A 24,287-nucleotide genomic window follows, 5' to 3' on the forward strand; every position below is an offset into this window, starting at 1 on the left:
GAAGAGAAAGAAAAATAGAAAGAAAGTGAAGAGATCTGGTGCATGGGAAAGGAGGACAGAGTGAGGAGGAGAAGCTGGGGTGGAAGAAGATGGGGAACTGGTGGTAGGAAGAAGAGCAGAGGTTTTACAGTAAGTTTGAAGTCAATGAGAAGACAATTCAGCAGTACAAAAAGAAAATATTTCTTTTTTTTTTTTTTTAAGATGGAGTCTTGCTCTGCCGCCCAGGCTGGAGTGCAGTGGCGCCGTCTCGACTCACTGCAAGCTCCATCTCCTGGGTTCACGCTATTCTCCTGCCTCAGCCTCCTGAGTAGCTGAGACTACAGGTGACTGCCAACACGCCCGGCTAATTTTTTGTAGTTTTAGTAGAGACAGGGTTTCACCATGTTAGCCAGGATGGTCTCAATCTCCTAACCTCGTGATCTGCCTGCCTCGGCCTCCCAAAGTGCTGGGATTATAGGCATGAGCCACGGCGCCCGGCGAAAATATGTCTAATACCAGGACAATACACTGTTTCACACATCTGATGTCCTTTAGGACTACTACACACAAACTATTGCTGAAAATTACATGCTGATTTTTATAGAAACTCTCCTATCATGGTATAGAGAGATGGTTAGAAGACAGGCCCTGGAGCTAGAAGTCCTGGAGCAAGGTTTCTTGTTCCAGGGCCTGTCTGGTTCCACCAGTTCCATCGCAAAACAGCTATATAATCTTGGACAATTACTAAATCAACCTGTGTTTCCCGTTCCTCATCTATAAAACTAGGATAATAAAAGTACTTATTTCATAGGCTGAATACAAATTAAGTGAATTATTGGACATAATACACTTAGAAACACACATTCAGTGTAAACACTAATTATCATTATCATTTCTAGTCACATTGCAAAATCTAAGCACAAATCCATTTTATCCTAATAGGAAAAGAAGAGCCACTGAAGACCTCACTGATCCCATTTCAATGATCAATTAGTGGATAAAGTTCATTATCCTCAGAATGAGTCATTTCGTGTAAGTGTCAACAACAAAGTTACATTTCATAGGACCGTAGACCTTTAGATATGAAAACAATAAGATCCAGAGCATCCTTGTCCTACATCACAAAGCGTTTTGAAATATTCCATAATTCAGTAATTCATTCAAACCCAGAAGTTAAAATAAATCTTTAGTAAACTGTGAATGAATAGGAATAGAAAGCTTGATTTTAAAATCAATAATGAACAATCTTTTTTAAAAGAAGGTTTTGTTTGTGAAAAACATGTTACGAGCTGTACTTTTGTTTTCATTCAAAATGAAAGCAACTTTATTCCTACAGGAGAGAAAAAAGTTTAATCTTACAAACATGGGCTTTGCCTACTGGTTACTGATCTGTTATTATCTGGTCATATCTGAGAAATAATAACTCCAAAATAACTTTCTATGTGTTTATCTTTCATATTCACGTATATCTGGAGTTCACAAAATATATTCACAATCAATACCTCATTTTGTCTTCAAAATAACCCAACTGGGTAAGTTTTATTACCTTCCCTATATGGATTGATAAACCAATGGTCGTAGACATGATATTACTTGCTTGAGGTACTACTCCAATTTAACAGCAAGACTGCGGTATCATGTGTCCGTATCATTTGTGGGTAGGAGACAGAGTTATCAGTTAGCTCCTGTCTCCTAAGGTGGAAGCTAGCAGCTTTCTTATTAAAGAGCCTCTTGATAGATGTGAGAACCAGACCAGAGAAATGAACTAAAGTTGAATGGCTCAGCAAAAGGAACATGTGGAATGAAGGGGCTTTATCACAGGTAGTGTTGAAGCGGGCAGTGAGACTCTGAATTCCATGATAAAGAAGTGGCAAATCCAGGACTACAACCCAGGCCCCTGACTCCCAGACAGGACATCTTTCCCATATGTCCATATTTGGCTGTGAAGGAGAGAGGAATAACTACTTTAGAGGAGTTGATTTATGTTTGAAAAAAAATTCCCTCCTGGCTCTACAGAACGAACACTTTGCCGGAATTTAATTAAATGTACCTAAAGTAAGATGCATAGCTAGGCTCATCTGGTACTGCAATGTTTCATTAGCAAGCAAGTTTCTCAAAGATTACTTATTGTCGATGGCAGAGAATCTGTCTTTACAAGGCTAACACTTACCCATTGTATGAATCAGCCACAATTTTTCGAGGTGCACTAATAGAGGGTGGAGTAATTTCCTCGACGTTTGAGCAGTTCTCTAAATCACAGACACATACCTAAAAAAAATTAAAAATATACCGGTAGGATTAGCATCTGTCTATACAGCATTAAATTCAGCCAACAAGTATCCCTGAGCATCTGTTCTGTTGGAATTGTACTAAGCACTGAGCACTGACCAAGACACATGAACAAAAAAGCCCTTAAATGGCAGTTTTATATCCTATATCCTAATGAGTTTATACATTACTGACATCAATGCAATACAAGTGCCTATTTTCCTGACTTGTAGAGGCATTCGACTATTTTTAACATTTAAGCTATATCTAAGTTTATGAGCTTTCAACTGTAGCAATGGCTGTTGCTTATTGTGATAAGCCTGTACCTTCCAAAGAAGTAGAATTTGAAACATGTCAAGACTGTGTCTTCATCAGGTCAAACTAATCCTTATGCAACAACAACAACAAAAATAAACAAACAAAAAACCAAAAAAACGATCTTCCGAAAAGTTCAGTACTACTGTGTTTGTGGAGAACGACTACATTTTCCTCTGGGTGTGATATAATTTTAAATGCTTGCAGCTAACTTTGATCATGACTGGCAGTCTTACCTAATAATAACACAGTTACCACCACTATCTTATGGAAGATGAATTATATTTAGTATAAACTCATGACTATAAAACAGTACAAATAAAAGTCATTTAATGCTACGTCAGGACTAGCCCTAGGTGAAGTGTACACCCTCCTCTAGGACAGATCTATGATTCATTGATAACCTAGTATCTAAGGTATAGAAAATACTTGAGTATTCATTGAATAAGAGGATTGTGTTTAGTATTAAATATACCAAGATATGCATATCAGTATCACTATCTATCACTATTTTCTTTAACTTCTCAGACTAACCAGTTCATCCATGATGAAATACATTCTTTGATAAAGCCAGTCTACGGAGATAGAAGAAATTAATCCTGAACCTCTGTAAAAAATTTTCAGGTCAGATACATCAGACATGTTTACAGCCTTCTTCGCCCATATGAGAGTTCCTTCAGAGAAATAAACAATTTGCTGGTGGACGTCAACTGATATTCCTAGAAGAGTCATGCAAGTGCACATACATATTATATAACAACCAGAAGAAAAAATTTATATTAATGAGAATGTATTTATTAATGCTTAATAAATTAAAATAGAAGTATTTTATTTAAAAAGAAAATATTCTTCTAAATTATTCTACTATATTAGGATATTAAGAGAATATGTTCTAGAAATATTCAATATTTTTCTTTTATTCTAGAAGTACTTCTTTTAGAATCTTTTTTTCACACAGAAATCATTTATCCTTGTCATACTGACCTGTAATATTATGGTATATAGCATCCATCCGAAGGCAATATGCTTCATCTACCAAATGTTTTAAAGATCTCTTTCTTAGAGAAGTTTTTCTGGATAAAAAGAGCCACTGTTCCTCTTCTTGAACTGAAAAAATCAACATGATTTGCAGACAGGCAGACCAACCACAGGTACACTAACACACACGAAAAAAGATCAATACTACCCTTCAAAGCAAGGGGACTAGTGCTCGAAAGAGGCTGGTCAAATTTTCTCTAAGAGCACGGAGAATTGCATCTATGGTATAATTCACATTATTCTATGATTGGAGGTAGGAAGTATAGTAACAATAAAATAGGATTTATGTTCATACGCCCCTAAATAACCCAGAATGACATCACATGATGTATCACTATCCTCAACAGCCTTGCCCCAGCTCAGCTCATTATTTTCAGCCATGAGAATTGGCTTGGTGGAGGTGGTCCACCCCAGGCCTGAGTGGGTTATGCATAACACACACATATTGTCAGACACTGGTTGTCTCTGTGTTATCTTCAGTATCTTTCCCTTTGGGACAGAAGAAAGGTCCTTAGAGGAATGACATTGGAAGGCTGCAGAACTCTGCTTGATGTCCTGTTCAAGAGGAGACTGATGCAAGGTGCATGGTGAACATTTTTAGGGTATTTAATGAATGTTATGCAATAATCACAGTAACAACAACCTTAACCCTGCTCTATATTTAACTCACCCTTTGGACATGCTTCTTACATAACAAAAATACCTCTCCTTTCCTAGAGTCTAGGAACAGCCAAAAAAACAAACACTGATGATAGATGACATTCAATACCCATTGGCATAGGCAAGTACAGATTAGAGTAAGGGGCAGTCAAGTCAGCAAATAGGGTTCTAGTAAAAATAGACAACAGGCTCCCAGAATTCTGAATCTTTGGATGTTCTCAAAAATCTTTTATTAGTTTCCCCTCAAATTCCCAGTACTTCTTAGAAAGATTTTCATTTGTTATTTTGCTCACACATATATCATACAGTAAGCATTCAGTCTCTTGAGGTAATCAATAAAACACCAAAGCCAAAAAGAAAAAGGGTGCTTACAAAATGATAACAAAAGATACTTTGGCAGATTGAATACTTATATAGTAAAATGCAAATTATTAAAGTCCAGATATACTTAAAAACAAAGATACTGGAAAAACAATGTTTGACATATATTAAATAATTATATATAATCTAAAATAGGGATTAGGGCAGAAAAGTTATATGTATTCCTTAAGCGTGTAAATGTGAGTCAGAAACACTCTGATTTCAACTGAAACCAAAGATTTGAGGCCATTTTTTTAAAACCCCAAATTTTTTATTCTGATTTTCAATTCCCAAATTCTAATATTAAAACTTTCAATCTAACCACTTACTTTAATTCATCAAATACTTGAGTTCATTTAAAATTGAAAAGTTAACAAGTACCCAAAAGACAATATTCATCTGGGCAGAAGAGGTGGGTCTTGAGGTCTACCAGGTGACGCAGGGCCTCTGGCTCTGAAACCACCCTTGCCACCCTCATTCCTGTGTAGCTAAAGGAGCAAGCCTGAGCCATACCTGCTGAAGATGAAGTGGTAATACTCGATTGTGCTTCTGGACCCTCACCAACTTCATTTACTGCTGCAGTAGAAAACCTATTCCAAAAACAATTTGGAGAGACATGTTTCACATGGCATGGTGTGAACATGAGATAAAAATAGAAGGAGCAATAACGTTTCTATTTAAAGCATGATGTGGCAATGCATGAGTTTAGTTACATGGTGCCACTGCTCAGCACTAAAATGACCATCAATCACATCCTTGTTTGTATCCTTGTTTGTATCCTTGTTTGTATCCTTGTTTGTATCCCCTAGAACAGTTCAGGGTCAGAGAGGTCAAAAGCCGAACTCTACTATCTCCCTGACCCCCTTTTGCTCTGAATTTAAAGAGGCCCTAGTAAATGCTAGAAAAGCTAACAGTAATAAAATAATTACCCGAACGGTTAATAAAAATACCTAAACAGAACTCTACCTCCTTACTTTTTTCATACTGGATTAAAAGAAAATTTGAAATTCGTGCTGTTTATGACGTTTTTATTAGCCATATTTGTTAGTACCCTCTGAATATAATAGAAATACTTGAGAATGTTTCTGCTTAGGATGCTATAATCTAATAAGCATATAAGCTTGAGGAAAACCACAGTGACTTCAACCCAACACTGTGGGTGTACATTTAAACTATTTGATAGCCATATTTCTTAAATAATTATCATGCCTGCAGCCATGCCGGTTACATTCTCCTCTGCATCACTTAATTCTTACCTGTAGATAGTATTTGGGAAAGTGGAGTAAAACTGGAAACTGGTTCTCTGTGTCCCTGCATCTAATTTTTGATTTTTGCTGATCAGCCTTAAGTTATAACCCAAAATAGGTCCACCTGGGAATTGAGGTGGATCCCAGCTGACTTCCACAGTGTCGGGACTTGAGCTCTCAATATTCCTAATCAAAGGTGCAGTTTCAGGAACTGGAAGAGATAATGGTGACATAGTGAGCAGAAAAATGTGCAAGCGTGATGTTTTTAAAATAAGGTGGAAAAAAAGTATTGTTTTTTTTTTGAAAACTTAATGGAAATGAAATAATTTTATTAATACTCAAAATATGTGATAGAGGAAAGGTGGTAAGATGTCTAAACCAGTTCGTTCCTTTCCCAAGAGGCTCTTTCAAATGTTACTTTCCTCACTTCTAATTAATGAAATAAAATTAAATATAGTGTATACGAATACAATAATAGTCCTTTAAAAGCTGTCATCAGGAATCTCTAGAGACTTAAATGAGTTGAAACATGGGATGGAACCAGTTTAGGAAGAAGAGGAGAGTCTGACCAAAACTGGAGTCAATGATCAATATGAGTTTAAATAAAAAGTCCATCCTGGGGCCTTTTCACTCATTTGAGTGGGGCAGCCTTGCTGGTTCCAGCTGGAGATGTAGGTTCAGATAAGCTGGAATTCGAACAGTTGGCTTCACTTTTGTTGGCATCAGCTCTAATGACCCAGAGTACACTTTCCTTACCCTGGCTCTCAGGTCCTGGAAATCCAGACTGACTGAGCTTCAGCACCCCCGCCCTGGCAAAGGATTAAAGGAGCATATATGAAACGACTGAGCATTCACACACAGTCCCCAGCAGCTACTTAAGTGGAAAAAGAAAGGACAACAAATGATCTGACAGCCTAGCTTCCATCTGTGTCTCTACCTGCTTTCAAACCAAACCCCTGAAACCACGCTCTTTTATTTCCTCTTTCCATAGAAAGACACAATTAGAAGTTACTTTGCTCTTGAGTAGATTTCTCTCCCTCTGAACACTTTTGGCCAATGCTCTGCATCACCACTGACTTTTAAAAGCCCTTTTAATTGCTCTCTCAGCCTTTCTCGGATGCAATTCCTCTCTAACTCTCAGACTAATTTTCAGCAAACACAGGCATCATTGCATCACTCCTCGGCTCCACGTAGTCGGTCACTATGATAAACAGAGAAGAAATAAATCTCTCCCACTGAATTATAATATAATTGGAATGTCAAAATTTAAGTCATTACGGTCAATGCCCAAATGTGATCTTCTACTGTTGAAGCAAGTTAAATGTCACCTACATGGCAAGATGTGATCGTTGTCCAGGTCTTCTTCACCAAAAAAACAAAACAAAACAAAAAAAAAACCACACAAAAATCTTCCCTGAAATGCTGGTATCCCTTGCCTGACAATCATTCCTCTTTGTTAAGAAATTATTTTCTGAAAGGACCCAGTTAAAAAGTAATAGCACCATTTAGGCCGGGTGCGGTGGTTAACGCCTGTAATCCCAGTACTTTGGGAGGCTGAGGTGGACCAATCGCTTGAGGCCAGGAGTTCGAGATCAGCATGGCCTACATGGCAAAAATCCATCTCTACTAAAATTACAAAAATTAGCCAGGCATGTTGGTGCATGTCTGTAATCCCAGCTACTTGGGAGGCTGAGGCACAAGAATCACTTGAACCCAGGAGGCAGAAGTTGCAGTGAGCTGAGATCATGCCACTGCACTCCAACCTGGGTGACAGAGTGAGACCTTATCTAAAAAAAAGGAAAAAGAAAAAAAAAGAGTCGAGTGCAGTGGCTCACGCCTGTAATCCCAGCACTTTGGGAGGCCAAGGTGGGCGGATCACGAGGTCAAGAGATCAAGACCGTCCTGGCTAACACAGTGAAACCCTGTCTCTACTAAAAATACAAAAAGTAGCTGGGCGTGGTGGCAGGCACCTGTAGTCCCAGCTACTCGGGAGGCTGAGGCAGGAGAATCACTAGAACCTGAGAGGCAGAGGTTGCAGTGAGCTGAGATCGCGCTACTGCACTCCAGCCTGGGCGACAGCGAGACTCTGTCTAAAAAAAAAAAAAAAGGCAATAGCACCATCTAAAATCATGTCATTCCCATAGCTAAAAGAGAATAGGACTATGAGGCAATTAACACAATACAGATAAGTTTCTAAGTTCTGATGTAGCTAGAAAAGTGAGAATCAGAAACGTGAGATGCTATCCCTAAGGACACCCATATAGGGTCTAGAAGACACAGAGGATACATGAGCTTGCTTATCCAGGAGAAAGGCCCGGAAATGGACAGCAAAAATTTGCTTTCATTATTTGGATTTGCCCAGCCAATGTCTCTGCATGGTATTTCTGTAGCACCAGAAAATGTCCCAGCACTGTTGGATAACATATGGCATTGCTTGGAACAAGGAAAAATTCATTCTACTCTGATCTGGAAAATTTCAAACATGGTCCTAGGCCAGTGTTTGATCTGAGGCTATAAATAAGAACAGTCAGAATAATTAGCAGAGGTGGCTGCACAAACCCTGAGATCTGACAAGCAAGGAGACAGCACTCATCAGGGAAGGGGAAAAATGCGCCAACCAACTTCATCAGCTGCTCAGCTCTGCTGAGGTCCAAGGCCTAGTTCAGCCTGAGGCTCTCTGCACATAGGCACATCTCCAGAGCTGAGGGTTAGGGCATCCAGCCTGGAGCATGTCTTCCCGGGTTGCCTCGGCTAACTCTGAGGGTGAGGGGACCAGACAACTCTCCCTCAGTGTCTGCCCCCGCATTTGCCTTCCCCTAAGGCTTGAATCTTTTTCCTGGTGTGGAAGTCACATCTTCAAAATAATGAGTCAGAGAATACCCCAATATATGTTGTTTTTAAAAAGCAGTTTTGATAAAATCTTAAAATAATACAGTAACCTCCCAGCTGGTCTCTACCTCTGTACTTTCAAATCTCTCTCATTCTCTCAAATCTATTCTATGTGCAGTTGCCAAAATTCTCTTTTTCAGAAGCATGTGAAGCAATTATTGCACTGCTTTAAAACCTTCCATAACTCCTAACTGTATTGTAAATAAAGTACAAACTCCTTACCCAGGACATTTAAGATTCTTGGTAAGCTGGACCTAGTCAGCCTTCCCAATGTTATTCTCACTATTTTTCTTCCTGTATTGCAAGCTTCCAGCAGACGGAATACTGACTGTTTTCCCTCCATGCCTTAGAATCGAATGTTGGTGACCCTGGTCCCATAGACACCTGAACCTGCCCTTTTCTCTCCTCACCTCATGTCTAACTCAACAAATGAGACTTCCTCCAGAGAGATTTCTTTGGTATTTCATTTCAGAAATAATATTTCCCTCCTCTAAACTTCCATGGGAATTTGCCAGTACCTTTTGTATGTGTTTAATAAAGCTTTACCTTATTGTGAGGTTAGTTAGGCATGTGCTTTACCTCTTCTACAAGAGAGTAAGCTTCTTAAAGTCAGTATCCATGCATCTATAGATATCCCATGAATATATTTGGAACAAGAGAACAATAACATTTATTTAGAGCTAGAATTCTATTAGAGCTAGAATTGTTCTAAGGATGTATTAGTATTCAGAGGACAGCAGCTCAGATAAAGTTATAGGATGATAGGGCAACATTCTGTACAAAGGGTGGGAAAATGAGGAAGCAGGAATCTAGCAGATAAAAAGCTTTTTGTTGCTTTCCAGAGATAATGTCACTGTGTCATACTCAATCACCTTCATTTCTGAAACACTTTCATCACTTGGCTTTGGGACACCACAAGCTCCCGGGTCTCTCCTTCTCTGTGTCTTTTGCTGTCCCTCCTCTTTTTCCTGGCCACCAAATATTAAGGGTCCTTGGGCTGACACATTGAACTCCTTTTTTTCAACCACATTCACTTTTAGCATGCTGCCTCCAGGCCCATTGCTTGAATCACATCTCTATGGTGGTAACTCCTAAACTGGTAGTTTGGATACCTTCGACTTACCTCCTGAGTTCCCAGTCCTTCCATTTAACTGCTTCCTCAGTAGCTCCACTTGGATATATAATAGACATCTCAAATTTTATGTGGCTGAAACAGAACTGGTGATTTTATCTAGGAAAGCCACTCCTCCTTTACCCTTGTCCCTGTCTCAGTCAATGATGACACTCAGGTGTTCAGACTGAAAGTCTAAGTTAGCAACCTTGATTTTCCCTTCTTCCTCACCAAATCCATTCAGCAACCCCAACAGCTCAGTCTTCAAAATACATGACAAACCTTTCCCCATTTTCCCATCATCACCCCAGTCAGAGCCATCACCAAATCAAGCCTGACTTACTTGGCCTCCTAACAGCTCCCCCACTGGCCTTCCTTCCACCCTCCCAGTCTATTCTCCACGCATCAGCCATACTGAGAGTTTTAAAACTTGAACCAATCCCTCCCCCTCCTTAGAACACTCCAAAGACATTCTGTTACACTTAGAATAAAATCTGTACTCCTTATCAGGGTCAGTATGGCCCTATGCGACCAAGCCTCTGTCTACCTGTCAGATCCCACCTCCTACTTTAAAATCTATCATCATCCAATTTGGCCCTTATCAGAAATAATATTGACATTCCTGCAGCCATCTTCTGGCTGTTTTTGTTTTATCTTTTATTGGTTCAGAACTCAGACTAAGAAGAAGGGTGCTATTCATTGGGTCTTCTCGTGACCCAACAAATACCTTTACTTAATTACTTATCCGACTGTCTTCCCTAGCTGGAATGCAACCCCATACGTGTTAGGATTTTTCATCTTTGGTTTTTAGAACAGTGTCTGGTATATAATAGGTCCTTGACTAATACTTGAATGAATGAAAAAAGTGCCCAATCTTCCTTTCAATTATATTAAAAATATAATACAAAAAATAACCACCTTTCCAGTAAAAAAAAAAAACAAAAAAGGAGGTGAACTTATTTACAGATGTTATTTTTCCACAGCCAAAGAATTTACAACCTATTAGGCAATAAAAAGACTAAAATTACATGAAGAAATAAAAATAGAATTCAAACATATCTATACCACACCACTACCACTCCTGGGCCTCTCACCTGGGTCACCACATGGCTTCCTACCAGTTCTTCCTGCTTTCTCCCACACCCCAGAGTCCATTCTCCATACAGCAGCCAGTTTTCCTTTTAACGTATAAAGCAAGTTGCATCAGATCATGTCACTCCTCTCCTCAAAACCTTACAGTGACTCTCCTTCCAGAATAAAAGCCACATTCCTTACCAAGATCCCTGAGGTAGACGGGGATCTGGCCCCCATCTCTCTGACCTTAGCTGTTACTGCTCTGCCTCCTTCACTCCGGTTCAGCCACATCGGCCTCTTATCTGCTCCTTGATCAGGCCAAGGATGTTCTTGCCTTAGGTCCTCCACATGAACCATCCCTCTGCCTGTAACTCTCTATCTGAGACAACTGCATGGTTGACTTCCTCACCTCCTTTAAGTCTTTGCTCAAACTTTACCCCACCAGCTCATCAAGGCTCATTCTGGCCACCTTATTTCATACTGCCACTGGCCTCTCCTTCCCTCCTCACTCGTTATTTCCAATCCCCTAAATGACAACCCTGCTCAAAATGTTCCTCTTACTATAGCACACAGCACCATCCCACTTACAATATACTTTATTTATTTCTTATGTTTATTGCAGAATATTCCTCTTCCACCAAAATGTGAGCTCCAGCTGGGCGAGGTGGCTCCCACCTATAATCCCAGCACTTTGGGAGGCCGAGGCGGGCAGATCACTTGAGGTCAGGAGTACAAGATCAGCCTGGCCAGCATGGCAAAACTCCATCTCTACTAAAAAATACAAAAAATTAGCCAGGCATGGTGGTGCATGCCTGAGTCCCAGCTGCTCTGGGAGGCTGAGGTAGGGGAATCACTTGAACCTGGGAGGTGTAGGTTGCAGTGAGCCAAGATCACACCATTGCATTCCAGCCTGGGCAACAGAGCAAGACTGTCTCAGAAACAAAAAGGAAAGTGAGCTCCACAAGAGCAGGGGTCATCATCTCTTTTGATCTTAAAGGTATTGTGAGTACCTAGAATACTACCTGGCACATAGTTATGTACCCAATTGTTGAATGGATTGATTAATAGGAAGGAATAGATTTATTTCATTGTTTAAAATAAAAACAAACCAAATCAAAGCTTTGGAATAATGTCCTTTCATAAGCAATGTGTGCACACCATACCTCCATGAGGATGAGTCCTGTAACTGGGACTTGGAGGGGAGTAGAGCTGAAGCTGCGCTGTGAAGATCCAAACCACTCGGAAAATGTACTCGGTAAACGGGTGCAGGGGCTCGACCACATAGGACAGTTTGGACACGGTCTAGATCAAGGAGTGATCAATAATCAGCATGTATAGAATCACCACCCCACATTGGGACTCAAGAGCATAGATGAATTTGTAGAAGATGGATGGCTTGACAGAGATGAAATAGAGGCCTGGAGCTTAGTGCTAAGCCATTCAGACATCAGCATGCAGAATTCACTCAGAAATTCTCCCCTTCGAAATAGCAAAATTATGGGCTCAATTATTTGGCATTTATAATCTCAAGGACTTAAATTTTTCTATGTTAGTACACATAGTATCTTGGGACTATTTTTTTTTCTAAACTTTCTCATGCTTCCCTAAAAGACATAGTCCTGGATGACCACCATAGACAGTACTTCTAAATTGCAACAACCCGCATCAGAATCTTTCTTCTGCCCTCTACCCTAGCTGGACTCATCTTAGCTGGGATGGGCAGATAATGACTAATGGGGTGAATGGTTATGTGATGCTGCACTGAATAGTATATACATCCAAAATTGTATTTTCCTTATAACATAAATATTGTATTTTCCCTATAAAATAAGCCTTAATGTTAAGGCTTAGCATTAACATGTTACAGAGCAATTGAGATTAAAATTCATCTAATCCAACTACCTATCTTACAGTTGAATCTTTTCTAGAAGGCCTTTATGCTTATAACTATAAGTAAAAATTTGACGCTTTTAAAAACTGGGAAAGGGTCTAGGTTTAGGTACAAAGGCAGTCTTTCATACCTTAGTATAAGTCCAGCTTCCCAGAAGTTGTGCATATTTCCACTGAATGATGTATTTTACTCCAGAGAAGTTGGCAGATTTCCATCGTAATGTCATAGTGTGGCTTCCAATGGAAGAAGCAAAGGGCGCAGTTGGAAGGTCTGCATTTCCTAGAGAGAAAACAAGATTTCACTCACCATGCACTCCTGTGCATCAGCACAAGATAGTGTGTGCCTGTCTCATCTAGGGCTCTCCGTATTCTCTTGCTAAAACTGCATCTTGACACAATAACTCACCTGAATAATCAATGGTATGCATATTCAATTTATTTTTAAAAATCAATCAGTCTGTCAGTCTTTTTTCCACAGAATTTATTGTTATCTTTGAATATAGTATTTTTTTTGTTCAGGATTTTGTTTTACAGGCAGATGACACAGAGGGTTCTGAGCTGTCCAGTTTTCTCTTACAACACTACTCTCTTACAGGCCGGGGGGCCCAGGGCTCAGAGCATGTCTGTGTCACAACAGAACCATTCATTATCCTGGGACATGTACCCCAATATATTTCTGAAATTTTATCCTCTAATTCTACTATTGCTGTGCATCTTAAAAACAAATAATTTTTATATGTACAGAGCAATTGCCTTTACTCCAAAGGACGCTATGATCGGCTGTCTCACATTATAAAATATTTCAGGACGTCTAAACACTAGATACATTACAATTGGCGGCACATATTTCTCAGGTGCTGCTTGCCAGGCACGGTACAAAGGGCTAGACTTCTGAATGGTATGTCACTGGGAAGAAATGATTTTACTTTACTTTTTATGTTTTTCCAAAACTGTGATGAATTTAATGCTTCAGCTTTCTTTCATAGAAACAGAATCAGCACTCTGGTTGAGAAAGCATGGTAAATTTGGTAGGGAGCTTAAAATGGTTAAATACAAACTCCCAGGACCTCACTCTTTCTGATTAAGAGAAAATTGATATAGTTCTCATCACTACAGATACCAGACATAGACCAATTAAAGTCCATACTCTGTAATCCAGAAAAATCAAAGCCATTGTCATCTGAGGACCCAGCTCACAAAGAGGCCTAGCACAACCTTTCTCACTGATTCTTCTTTTTATAGTTCATTTTTGACTATTATAACTGAATAAGCAAAGCACAGCTCCACTTTCCTTCCCTTTCTTGTTGTGAGACTCTCAATAGCAGGAATTAGGTATGCTGTGGACACCTTGAAGAGGACTCCAGTGATGGAGTTGTCAGCAGAGTGAGGAAAATAACCAGGAGGCATCAGAAACGACAAAAGTTGAGAACTAGGCAGAAGTGATCAGTTATATAAGTACAAGTAAATGTAAATATCATAGCTAAACATAGACATATTTCAAAGCCGTGGTGATACATATGGAAAAAAAAAGGTAAAGTAGGTTTATGCTAAAATATCAAGGCAAAGAGAGAGCCAAACGAAAAAGGGAAGCTAGACTGAGCTCCGTCCTATTTTCAGTACATGGCAGAGTGGGTAAGAAAAGGCTCTGTTACCAGGCAGCTGGGTTATAATTTCAGAGATATCCCTTACCAGCTACGTGGCCTCAAGCAAGTATATAAACTTTGTGTCTCAATTTTCTTACCTGTAAAATTAGGTTAATAATAGTATGTATAACTCTGAGGACAGAAGGAGCTAACACATATTAATTAATGAGAAAAGTGGTCAACTCATAAATGCCTAATAAAAAATAGCTATTTTTGGACAGGCATGGTGACTCATGCCTAGCTACTCAGGAGGCTGAGGCAGGGGGATTGCTTGAGCTCAGGAGTTTGAGGTTACAGTGAGCTGTGATTGTGCCACTGTACTCCATCCTGGGTGACAGAGTGAGACTCTCTCTCTCTGTCTCTCATATATATATACATGTGTGTGTGTATATATATATGCATTTATATTTTGTATAGGCAAATATATATGTTCATTTATTTATTTTAATATGTTATTAGCTAGTATCATATTCCATCATGTGAAAAGAGATATGGGAGGTATCTAAAATGAACATAGCATACCCGCTGATAAATGACCTAGAAATCAGATGAGTTAAATACAAACAAGGTCTTAGGATCGTGGATGAAAGGATTAATTATAACAGACTACAGATATGGTCTTTAAGTACAAATGCTTTTATTTAGACTTGGTACATCTCATTTGTTAGTGGTACATAGACATTGATCCATAGCCAATGAGAAAATAAAAATAAAGCATTGATTGCACTTGTATTCTAATAGAATTGTATAATTAAGCTGGCAATATAATTTTAGAATATAATAAAGGAATGTAAATAAAAGATTACACACTTCCTCAGTTCTGGTGTCCTTAGTTTCTCAGAAATTTTTTATGGTTCTCTGAACCAAAAGAATTTTCTAACAGTTCCATTTTTTAAGTAATATAACTTAATAAGTATGTATTAATACCAAATTGACTAACAATTTGGTAGATATTTGAAACAAATGAGAAATTGAAAGATAAAACTGTATATTTATTTCATCCTGAAATAAAAATAATTGCATACTAATGGGGCCTGTGCACCTGTTGGGAATTGCACAACTCCTCCAATATTATGATCAGATTGGTATCACCATCCAACAGATTTCTCATATCTCTGTGTTCCCCTTGAGTGTTTAAAATACTCCATGGCTCCCGCCTTGAGTGTTTAAAATACTCCATGGCTCCCCATGAGATTGCTGTAATGGCCTGGAGCACATCAGTGCACAGCTTGGAAACCATAAAATATACATTTTATCCACAGCTAATTCCCATAACATAGAAAAAAAAATGTAGTATCACTACCTCTCCACAGAAATGTTTCAGGTGTCTTTTGTGGGACACTAAAGGGCAGAAGCAAATCAGAACAGCAAGACAAGATTCCCCTTCCAATTTCCATCAGTCACTGAGAGCAAGGAATAAGCCACTGAGTCAAGGACTACAACGTATGGAAGAGCCAAGCATCCTTCAGACTTAAGGGAACTGTCTACATCTCGGTGGGAGGATGCCCTAGGGAATTCTGGAAATGCTATCTGCTGACATCCAAGCTATGACTTATCAAAGCATTGGACTTTTAGAAACTACTGGAGAATTAACACTCTAAGGCAAATCTACTGTGACATGCCCAACCTACTCTGAAATCAGGCACAGGGAGCTGATAAACACCCAAGGCCCCTACTTGCTCAAAATCTAACACTGAGAAGCATAGCTTCTGTACATTTTACAAATTCCTAGAGCCTTTTGGGGAGTCATACACACAGTAGGCACTCTATTGGATAACTGTTAGCTGAATAATGGAAGGTACATTCAATACAATATGCGTATACTTTCCAGTCATTAAAACAGTGGCATTCTCTGACACCAAGTCTGCTCAGGATATACATTTGTCTGTCATTAAGACAGAAGTGAGTGTACCTACTGAACTTGAGGACAAAATCTGGTCCTAAACTTTAGTCATGCACTGTTTCCTCTTTTTTGTTCTGAAAGAAGAATCTTGCTGAATCTTTATCAGAATGGCCTATACGTTTGAAATTATTGAATTCTCTAAGTAGATATTTTTGGTCATACTGAGATGTAGAAGTCAAGATGTTTTGAGAGGTGTTTCATTATCTTTACATAAGTACAAGTCACTAGAGTGGTGCAGCCTATTTTTTATAAGTCATGTGTGTCTTCTTACCCAGTACTTCCTCTTCATATGCACCTTCCGCGCTGCTGCAGCCAACCTCACACGACTCCCGCTGTGGAAGACAGACAGCATGACAGTCAGGGCAGCCTTGGTACTGGTTTTGCTGATAAGCTTCAACTAAATTTTGAAATCCAAATGCCTAATATGGAAGTATATCTTTGCCCAATATGTGAGTAAATCTTTGAAATCTACTCTGAGTGCCTAACTTTGAGTGCCTAACACGCAGGTACATGTTTATGTCAACTATTTCCCCTGCAGTAAAATTCCCACTTGCTAGACCGGCGCTTCCCAAACTTTTGACCATGCTCCACAGCAAAAAATAATTTAACAAAACAACTTAGCACACACATACATGTTGAAAAAAAGATTCCTGAAATGATTCTTATTTTTCCCTCCATTTTTAGAAATTTTATTGAAATATATTCACCTGCCGTAAACTCACTTATTTAAAGCACACAGTTCAGTGCTGTTAGAATATTCAGAGTTGTGCAATAATCACCACAATCTAATTTTAGAACACTTTCATTGTCCCCTAAGGAAACCCCTTTTCTGTGATGTGCTCTTATATGTACAATGATATTCTATTCTATTGTTTCATTTTGTTTAATGTGACTCGTGGTTGACTGAATTGATTTGATGACCTTCTAATGTGGCACATCGTATAGTTTGAAAAAACACTGAGCTTAGCAGTACAAGTATCTGCTTGCCATCTTGGTCAATGTTTTAATGAGCTTAAAACCTAAAACTTTAGAGTAAAATGATGCTTAGGGATTAACTACTTATTTTATATATCCTGGTCTTCTTTGGAAAGTTAAAAGTTGACTATAAATTTGTATAGTAGCTGAACATTTTAATGAATATCTTTATACCAATGTTGAGTTTTAAAATCGATGAAAACTTAATGATATTTACATTTTATCTCATAAATGAAAAATACAGTACATAACTTGATGACTGAAACACAAATTTCCTGCAACTCTTAACAGATGCATTAACATTAGCTACAAAACACACACACACACATACCTGCAGAAAAGGCACATATTGTAAAACCACAACACAATCATGATCAATCTCCCTGCTGTCTTTCAATATGTAACTACAATACCTAGGACAACAGGCTATAGTTTCTCATGGTAATAGCAGAAAGCAGGGACAATACATTTGCCCTAAAAAGAAGAACTATAACTTGCAAATATGAACAGTTCAGTGTTTGATTTGCACACTGAAAGGAAGGGTGCCTGATAAACCCAGGTTTGCTTAGTTAAGGATTAATTTAAATACCTTAGTTTGGGTTTGGAATTATTTAATTTCAAGGTTTAGTATACATTTCACATCCTGTTTACATATTTTAGTGAAGCATTCAACATATTTATTAACTGCAGAGAATAAACAAACCAATTTATAGCAAAATTATTATATAACATGAGGGGGTTTTTTTCCATAAAAGAAAACTAAGGAGAAGAGAGGAGATGTATTTGGAAATACAGATTATTTTGAACTATAGCTAGTCCTGACAATCAGAGAAAATTGTGGTCCTGTTTTTTCTGACATTTTCAGGGGAAATAGATAATAAAATTCCCATCCTTCTGGTAGTTTAAAAGTTATGTCAAGTGGAGGTAAAGCTAACAACCACGTTTCCTTCTCTCTCTCTCTCCTCCCCTACTCCAGCCCCCCACTCCTTTCACCTCCCTTCACCCCTCCCTGAACCATGGTGGCAATTTAACATTGGACTTCAAATAAAGTCATCCAGTGTTTCTCAAGCTTGAGTTGCCTGGAGAGAATCTAAAGAAGGTTGGATTTAAGGAATTTACAGAATCTGAGCCTGAAGCCCCGGATGGGACATTCATGTGGAACAGTCCACGTTACTGAGCTGCCATTTCCACAGTAGAGGCCAAGTTTACTCTTCCCAGGGGCTACATCAGCTAGCTGTCTCTGTTCCCACCCACATTCCCATCTTCCTCATCGTAGTCAGTCCATCTTTATTGCCTCTCTGGCTCCCCCCTTGGTTTCCCAGACTGGCACATAGGCTGCCAGGGCCCTTTCCAGCTTCTGTAACACAAGGAAGCCTCCCCCGCCACCCTCCATATGAATCGAGGCATTGTTCCCTTAAAAATTATTCATTCATTCATTCATTCAGAATATTTGAACAATTGGCCTTTTTCATGCCAAGCATGGTTGTGGGGTCTAAGAATACGACAGTAAGCAAGAAAGTTAAATTCCCTGCCTTATAGGACTTCCCTTAGAAGGAGGTAGATAATAACTGAGTGACAAATTTTTAACATGAAAAAATAATTCTGATAATGAAAATTGCTAGGAAGAAAATAAGTCAAACCACACGTATAGCTAGGTGGAGAAGGAGACTTTATTAGGGTGATCCAAGCCAAGACTTTAGTCATCAGGAGGAGCTGGGGTTGCAGAGATCTGGGCAAAAGCAGAAGCAACAACAGGATGAAAACTTTGAGGCAGGAATGTGTCTTCTATGTCAAGAAAGAGGGAAAGGTCAGTGTGGCCAGCACAGAGACCAAGGGGAGAATGTGAGATGAAGTGAAGACAGGCAGGCAGTGGAGGTGGTAAACCTTTGTAGTTTGTAATTCTTTCCAAAGAGCAGCAAAAACCCACTGAAATGTTTCAGGTACAATAAGATCAATTGGCTATAATAAGATCTATTTTGACTACTGTATATTATATATATAAATATATATATATTCTATTGTTTCATTCTATATATAGCTATATAGCCAAAGGCCAAGATGTGATGATAAGATCTAATTTGCATTTTAAATTATCAGGGATAAGCCATCTCACTAGCTATCATCATTTTCCAAGTTCTATTTCACTGAGCTATCACTTTCAAGAATATTCCTTCCAAGAAATACGAATTGCAAAAATGACAAGCTTCCTATGTTCAAACACCAATGAGTAAGGAGTCTGATTTCCTAAAGGTGTGGACAACTGAGCTGACAGAAAGAAAGAAAGATAGATAGATAGAATGGATAGGTGATAGACTGATAGATACATGATAGATAGATACAGATAGATATACATATAGCACATATTCCTGTTCAGTTCTACTTTATTTAAATGGAAACATTTTAAGGTGTAAAACAGCAAAGTATAAAGAGAAAGAGTAGTTACACAAGTTATAACACTGAGAGGAAAGATTTATACTATATAAGCACAGAAAACTGAGCAGCATAATGATTAACAAAGAATTAGCACACTACAAATCTAATCCTGGGTTTCTTTGATGCTTTAAAGGCTCTCTCTCCCTGATTTTCCTGACACTGGTACATTTATCCTAGGGACTATTCTTTGGGGTAATTTTGCTTTCATCACATAAAAGGATTCGCAGGCAATTTTTTTTTTCTATCTCAATCAGAAAGACCTTTAATTGTCTCTTTACATATGGGTGATTTGTCTCCTCTGTTTTCTCTCTTCTTACCCAACCCTCACCTCCACCCACTCCCAAGAAAAATTGCTCAGATGTGATTTTTATAACCAACCAGTAACAACTGAGAAAACATGCCAATTTAATTTTTCGTTTGTATTTTTGCTATTAAGAAGGAATTTTTCTGTTTTACTAATGAACAACAATTTATACTCCTTCCCCAGGCTCTGGTTACCAGTTTCAAGGATATCTAAAAAGAATACAATGTAGGTTTTAAGTTTTTTTCTTTAGGCAACAGTTGTGCTATGTTTCCCAGGATGCTCTCAAGCTCCTGACCTCCAGCAACCATCCTATTTCAGCCTCCCAAATAGATGGGACTACAGGTGCATACCACCATACCCAGCGAACATAGGTTTTAAACTCATAAATAATGTAGCTTCTTCATATCACCTATTGTCAAATAACCTTATTTTGAAGGGATGAAATACAGGACAGATAAGCTCAGTTGAAGACTAAGTAGGAAACATCAAAACGTCAAGGTCTCTTCGAAAGAGAGAAAATCAAGTGCAGCAGAGGTTGCCTAGAGGACCATAAGCACACCTGGGCAGGGCAGTGTGAGACATGGCTTACCATTGGGAGAAGGGGTGGGGAGAAGCTGTGCTGCAAAATGTTGGCAAAGGATTTTGTTGCATAAGAAAGAAAATTGCGGCCAAGCTTGGGGGCTCATGCCTGTAATCCCAGCACTTTGGGAGGCTGAGGCAGGTGGATCACTTGAAATCAGGAGTTTGAGACCAGCCTGGCCAACATGGTGAAACACCATCTCTACTAAAAATACAAAGTTAGCCAGTCGTGGGGGCGTGTGCCTGTAACCCCAGCTACTCGGAAGGCTGAGGCAGGAGAATAACTTAAATCAGGGAGGCAGAGGTTGCAGTGAGCCAAGAATGCACCACTGCACTCCACCCTGGGTGACAGTGTGAGACTGTGGTAAGAAAGAAAGAAAAGAAAGAGAGAGAGAAAGGAGGGAGAAAGAGTGGGAGAAAGCAAGAAAGCAATAGAGCAAGAGAGAGAGAGAGAGAGAGAGAGAGAGAGAGAGAGGAAAGAAAAGAAAGAAAGAAAGAAAGAAAGAAAGAAAGAAGAAAGAGAGAGAGAGAGAAAGAAAGAAAGGAAGGAAGAGTTGCAATTACAGCATTCTCTTTTCATGTCCTATATTTAATGATAGAGCACTATACATTGTGGGGAAGAAAATGGAATCAGCAGAGATATCTCTGAATGTGCCTCTTCCTTCTCTCCCCTCCATTACTCCAACTCCAACTCTGCCCAGAGTCCAGGGATTATAACCTCCCAAACCAGATTACAGTAATACACATACATACATATGGTGAATGTGTGTATATGTACATAGGAACATGTATACTATATACAGGCACATAGACACATAAAACAGTAAATATTGTGCCAAAATTGAATTTTACAGTCATTTGTATACTCAGACAAATAACACTTTCAGGAAGAACGTCTCAGTGCACTGAGAATACCTTAGGTTTCTTCACTCCTATTTTAAAAACTTTTTAGAGACCAGAAATAAAGACATGTGGCTTAATGACATCTTTTTAGTGATTGCCAACTCACCTCACAAATGGTGGCATAAGTATCATTCTGCATAGAAAAAAAAAAAAGACTACTTAAAATCTCGAAAGTTGTAAATAATTTTAGTGACACTGAGCTGTACATTCATTTCAAATTAATTTATTTCCCCACCATTGATAAACAACCAAAAAGCCAACAAAAACAAAGGAGCCCAGAGCAGGACCTCGTGTCTAGGCAGGACACTGTATAAACAGCTCTAAAAATTAAGCTGTTTGCATCACTGGAAAAATGGGAGAATATGATGTCCACCAGAAAAATCTCAGCAGGCTGAGGTAATCCGTAGTGGACCAAGTTAGAGAGTGAAGGAGTATTTGCAAATGCCAAAGGTAAACAGAACAGGAAATGAAACCACCAATAGCTCTTGCAAGCAAAGGACAGCAGATTCGTCTGCCTGTGCTGGCCCCTGCAGCAGCCACACGGCCTCCTGGATTGTTTCCCAGCAACAAATGGTGCTTCCCATTCATTCCTTCAGCAAATGTTGACTGAGCAGCTGCTATATGCCCCGCACTATATTCAGTGAGATAACAATCTAAAAAAGAGGGAGAGCATCCTGCCCCAACAGAGATTACATGTTGGGATAAAAGATACTAAACACACAATAGACAAATTGTTTGTCTGAGTTGCAGTTTCTGAGAAATATTTAATAGCTACTACGTCCAGATAGCATATGCTGTACCTTTTGGTAACTTCCATTCTGCGAGGCACTCAGTCACAAATGTGAGAGTGGGCATAGGTAACTGCTATAACAGAAGTTTGCAAGGACACACTACATAAGAAAAACTATGAATATGCTCTAAAAACTATGTATATAAAAAGAGGTTAAAGCATTATTTAAATCTCATGTTATAATTTAACTCATTAATAGAAAACGCCATTAGGATTCCCCAGCATTACCACACTTCTTATTGATTTAACAACCCTGACGTGAACAACCTAAACAAGGGAACCCACTTTTAAAAGGCAAATTCTTAGTCATGTGATCAGAGTAGTTACAACATGACAGGCTCTATCTTTAGGAGAAAGATTCTCTTATTATCCTAAAATGGGTGAGCAATAAAAAGTACCAAGGGGTTAAGTATCTTAAATTACACACTGAGTGGCAAAAGCCAGGCTACATAATAAAATGAAAAATAAAGTATCTGGGGATGTATTTCCTACATAAAGTGGAATAAACCAGGTGTTTGTGGCCCTGAATTAGACACCTACCATATTTCCTACATAGAAACTTTGAACACGACCTACGACCCTGGTATCCAAAATGTGGTCTGGGAACCACCAGCATTTCAACACCTGGGAGCTTGTTACAAGCACAGCATCTCAGGGCCCACCCAAGACCTACTGAATCAGAATCAGCATTTTAATAAGATCCCAGATAATTGCACATTAAAATTTGAGAAGCATAGGCCTAGGAAATTTAACAAATACCGAACATTCCACTACAAGACATTTATAGTTTTGGAGCAATTGAGCATCCCTGGGTTCTGTGATTTGCAATAACCTTCCATGACCTCTAGTTGCATTAAAAATGTTAATCTCAATCTCTTTTCCATTACTGTGTATTATCCAGGCTATCGGTTTTTCAGTTTTGTTTTGTTTTGTCTTGGGGTCAAGCAAACTAGTTGAAAGCCAATGGAAATGCAAATGGGAATTCTCTTACACAACTTTCCTCTTGAAAGAAACACCAGTATCAAAATAGAAACCTAATTAATACTTACACACTTTAAAGCACAGTTTTTCTGATCTACAGAGTTCCAAAAGTGACATCCTTGGATGCACTGCAAGAGACAATAACAGACAATGGTGAGTGATTGAAGAAATGTGACTTTTTCTTGTTATCTGAAAGTACAATGTAGTAACAAAAAGCATCACCCTGTGTTTTAGAAATAGAAATCTACCAAGAAACCTGAGGCCTCCAAAGGATCTGGGATTTTGGGATTCCAAACAGAGCTGTCGTATCTACAGGTAGAACAAGGCTTGTGGCTCACTGCAGAGCAGCAGAGTTGCTGAGTGGAGTTAAGCCTGGCATGGGCAGGCCTAGGAGCCAGAGAACAGCCAACCTTCAGGGAAGACACTGTACACTGGGTAGCTGTCAAAGGTAAAGCCCAGGACAATGTGGCATTGAGTATATCCTGGGTCCCTAAGGTGTCCTCACATATCGAGCAAAACTCAAAACTGGAGATTCAACCAGATGGTAGCATATCAAAACCTAAATAGGTAGACAGTTTGGGGAGTAAGCTGCCTACTAGCAGCTTTCACCCCATAGCTGCCCTGAAAACCCTGAGTTGCCTTGACCTGCTGTTGGACAGATCTGACACATTTTTTCTTACCTTACTTGATTCAGCTGTGCCTGTCTTGACCATTCCTTCCACAGGCCACGGTGGCACCTGGATTCCTTTTTCTTCCTGCGCAGTCTCCTTTGCCATCTCTCTTTGCCTCTCTCTACCCCTTTGGTGTTTGTGTTCTATCCTCAGCTTTTTCTCCCCTCACTCTTCTAGTTCTCCTGGAGCGAGTTCATCTGCTACCTCAGCTTCAAGTGATCTCAATGTTGCTATCCCCCAAACTTCTAGCTGCAGCTGAGGCTCCTTCCTGAGC

General features: G+C 39.2%; 1 protein-coding gene across 4 annotated transcripts in view; it reads right to left on the reverse strand.

The window, feature by feature from the left end:
* ROS1 (ROS proto-oncogene 1, receptor tyrosine kinase) overlaps positions 1-24,287 on the reverse strand; it is a 151,145-nt gene that overhangs the window by 118,440 nt on the left and 8,418 nt on the right. For 3 of the 4 annotated variants that reach the window (XM_033234395.1, XM_033234393.1, XM_033234396.1), the window contains exons 3-12: positions 23,411-23,470; positions 21,678-21,704; positions 16,649-16,709; positions 12,963-13,111; positions 12,105-12,243; positions 5,877-6,078; positions 5,134-5,210; positions 3,547-3,669; positions 3,097-3,281; positions 2,150-2,247 (exon numbers count right to left, since the gene is read on the reverse strand). In XM_033234395.1, the coding sequence (XP_033090286.1) occupies positions 2,150-2,247; positions 3,097-3,281; positions 3,547-3,669; positions 5,134-5,210; positions 5,877-6,078; positions 12,105-12,243; positions 12,963-13,111; positions 16,649-16,709; positions 21,678-21,704; positions 23,411-23,470 (1,121 nt within the window). The remainder of the gene's footprint in view (positions 1-2,149; positions 2,248-3,096; positions 3,282-3,546; positions 3,670-5,133; positions 5,211-5,876; positions 6,079-12,104; positions 12,244-12,962; positions 13,112-16,648; positions 16,710-21,677; positions 21,705-23,410; positions 23,471-24,287) is intronic. The other variant, XM_033234394.1, reaches the window with a different exon arrangement.

Source organism: Trachypithecus francoisi, unplaced genomic scaffold, assembly GCF_009764315.1.
Source record: "Trachypithecus francoisi isolate TF-2019V2 unplaced genomic scaffold, Tfra_2.0 Lachesis_group15, whole genome shotgun sequence".
Classification (NCBI taxonomy): domain Eukaryota; kingdom Metazoa; phylum Chordata; class Mammalia; order Primates; family Cercopithecidae; genus Trachypithecus; species Trachypithecus francoisi.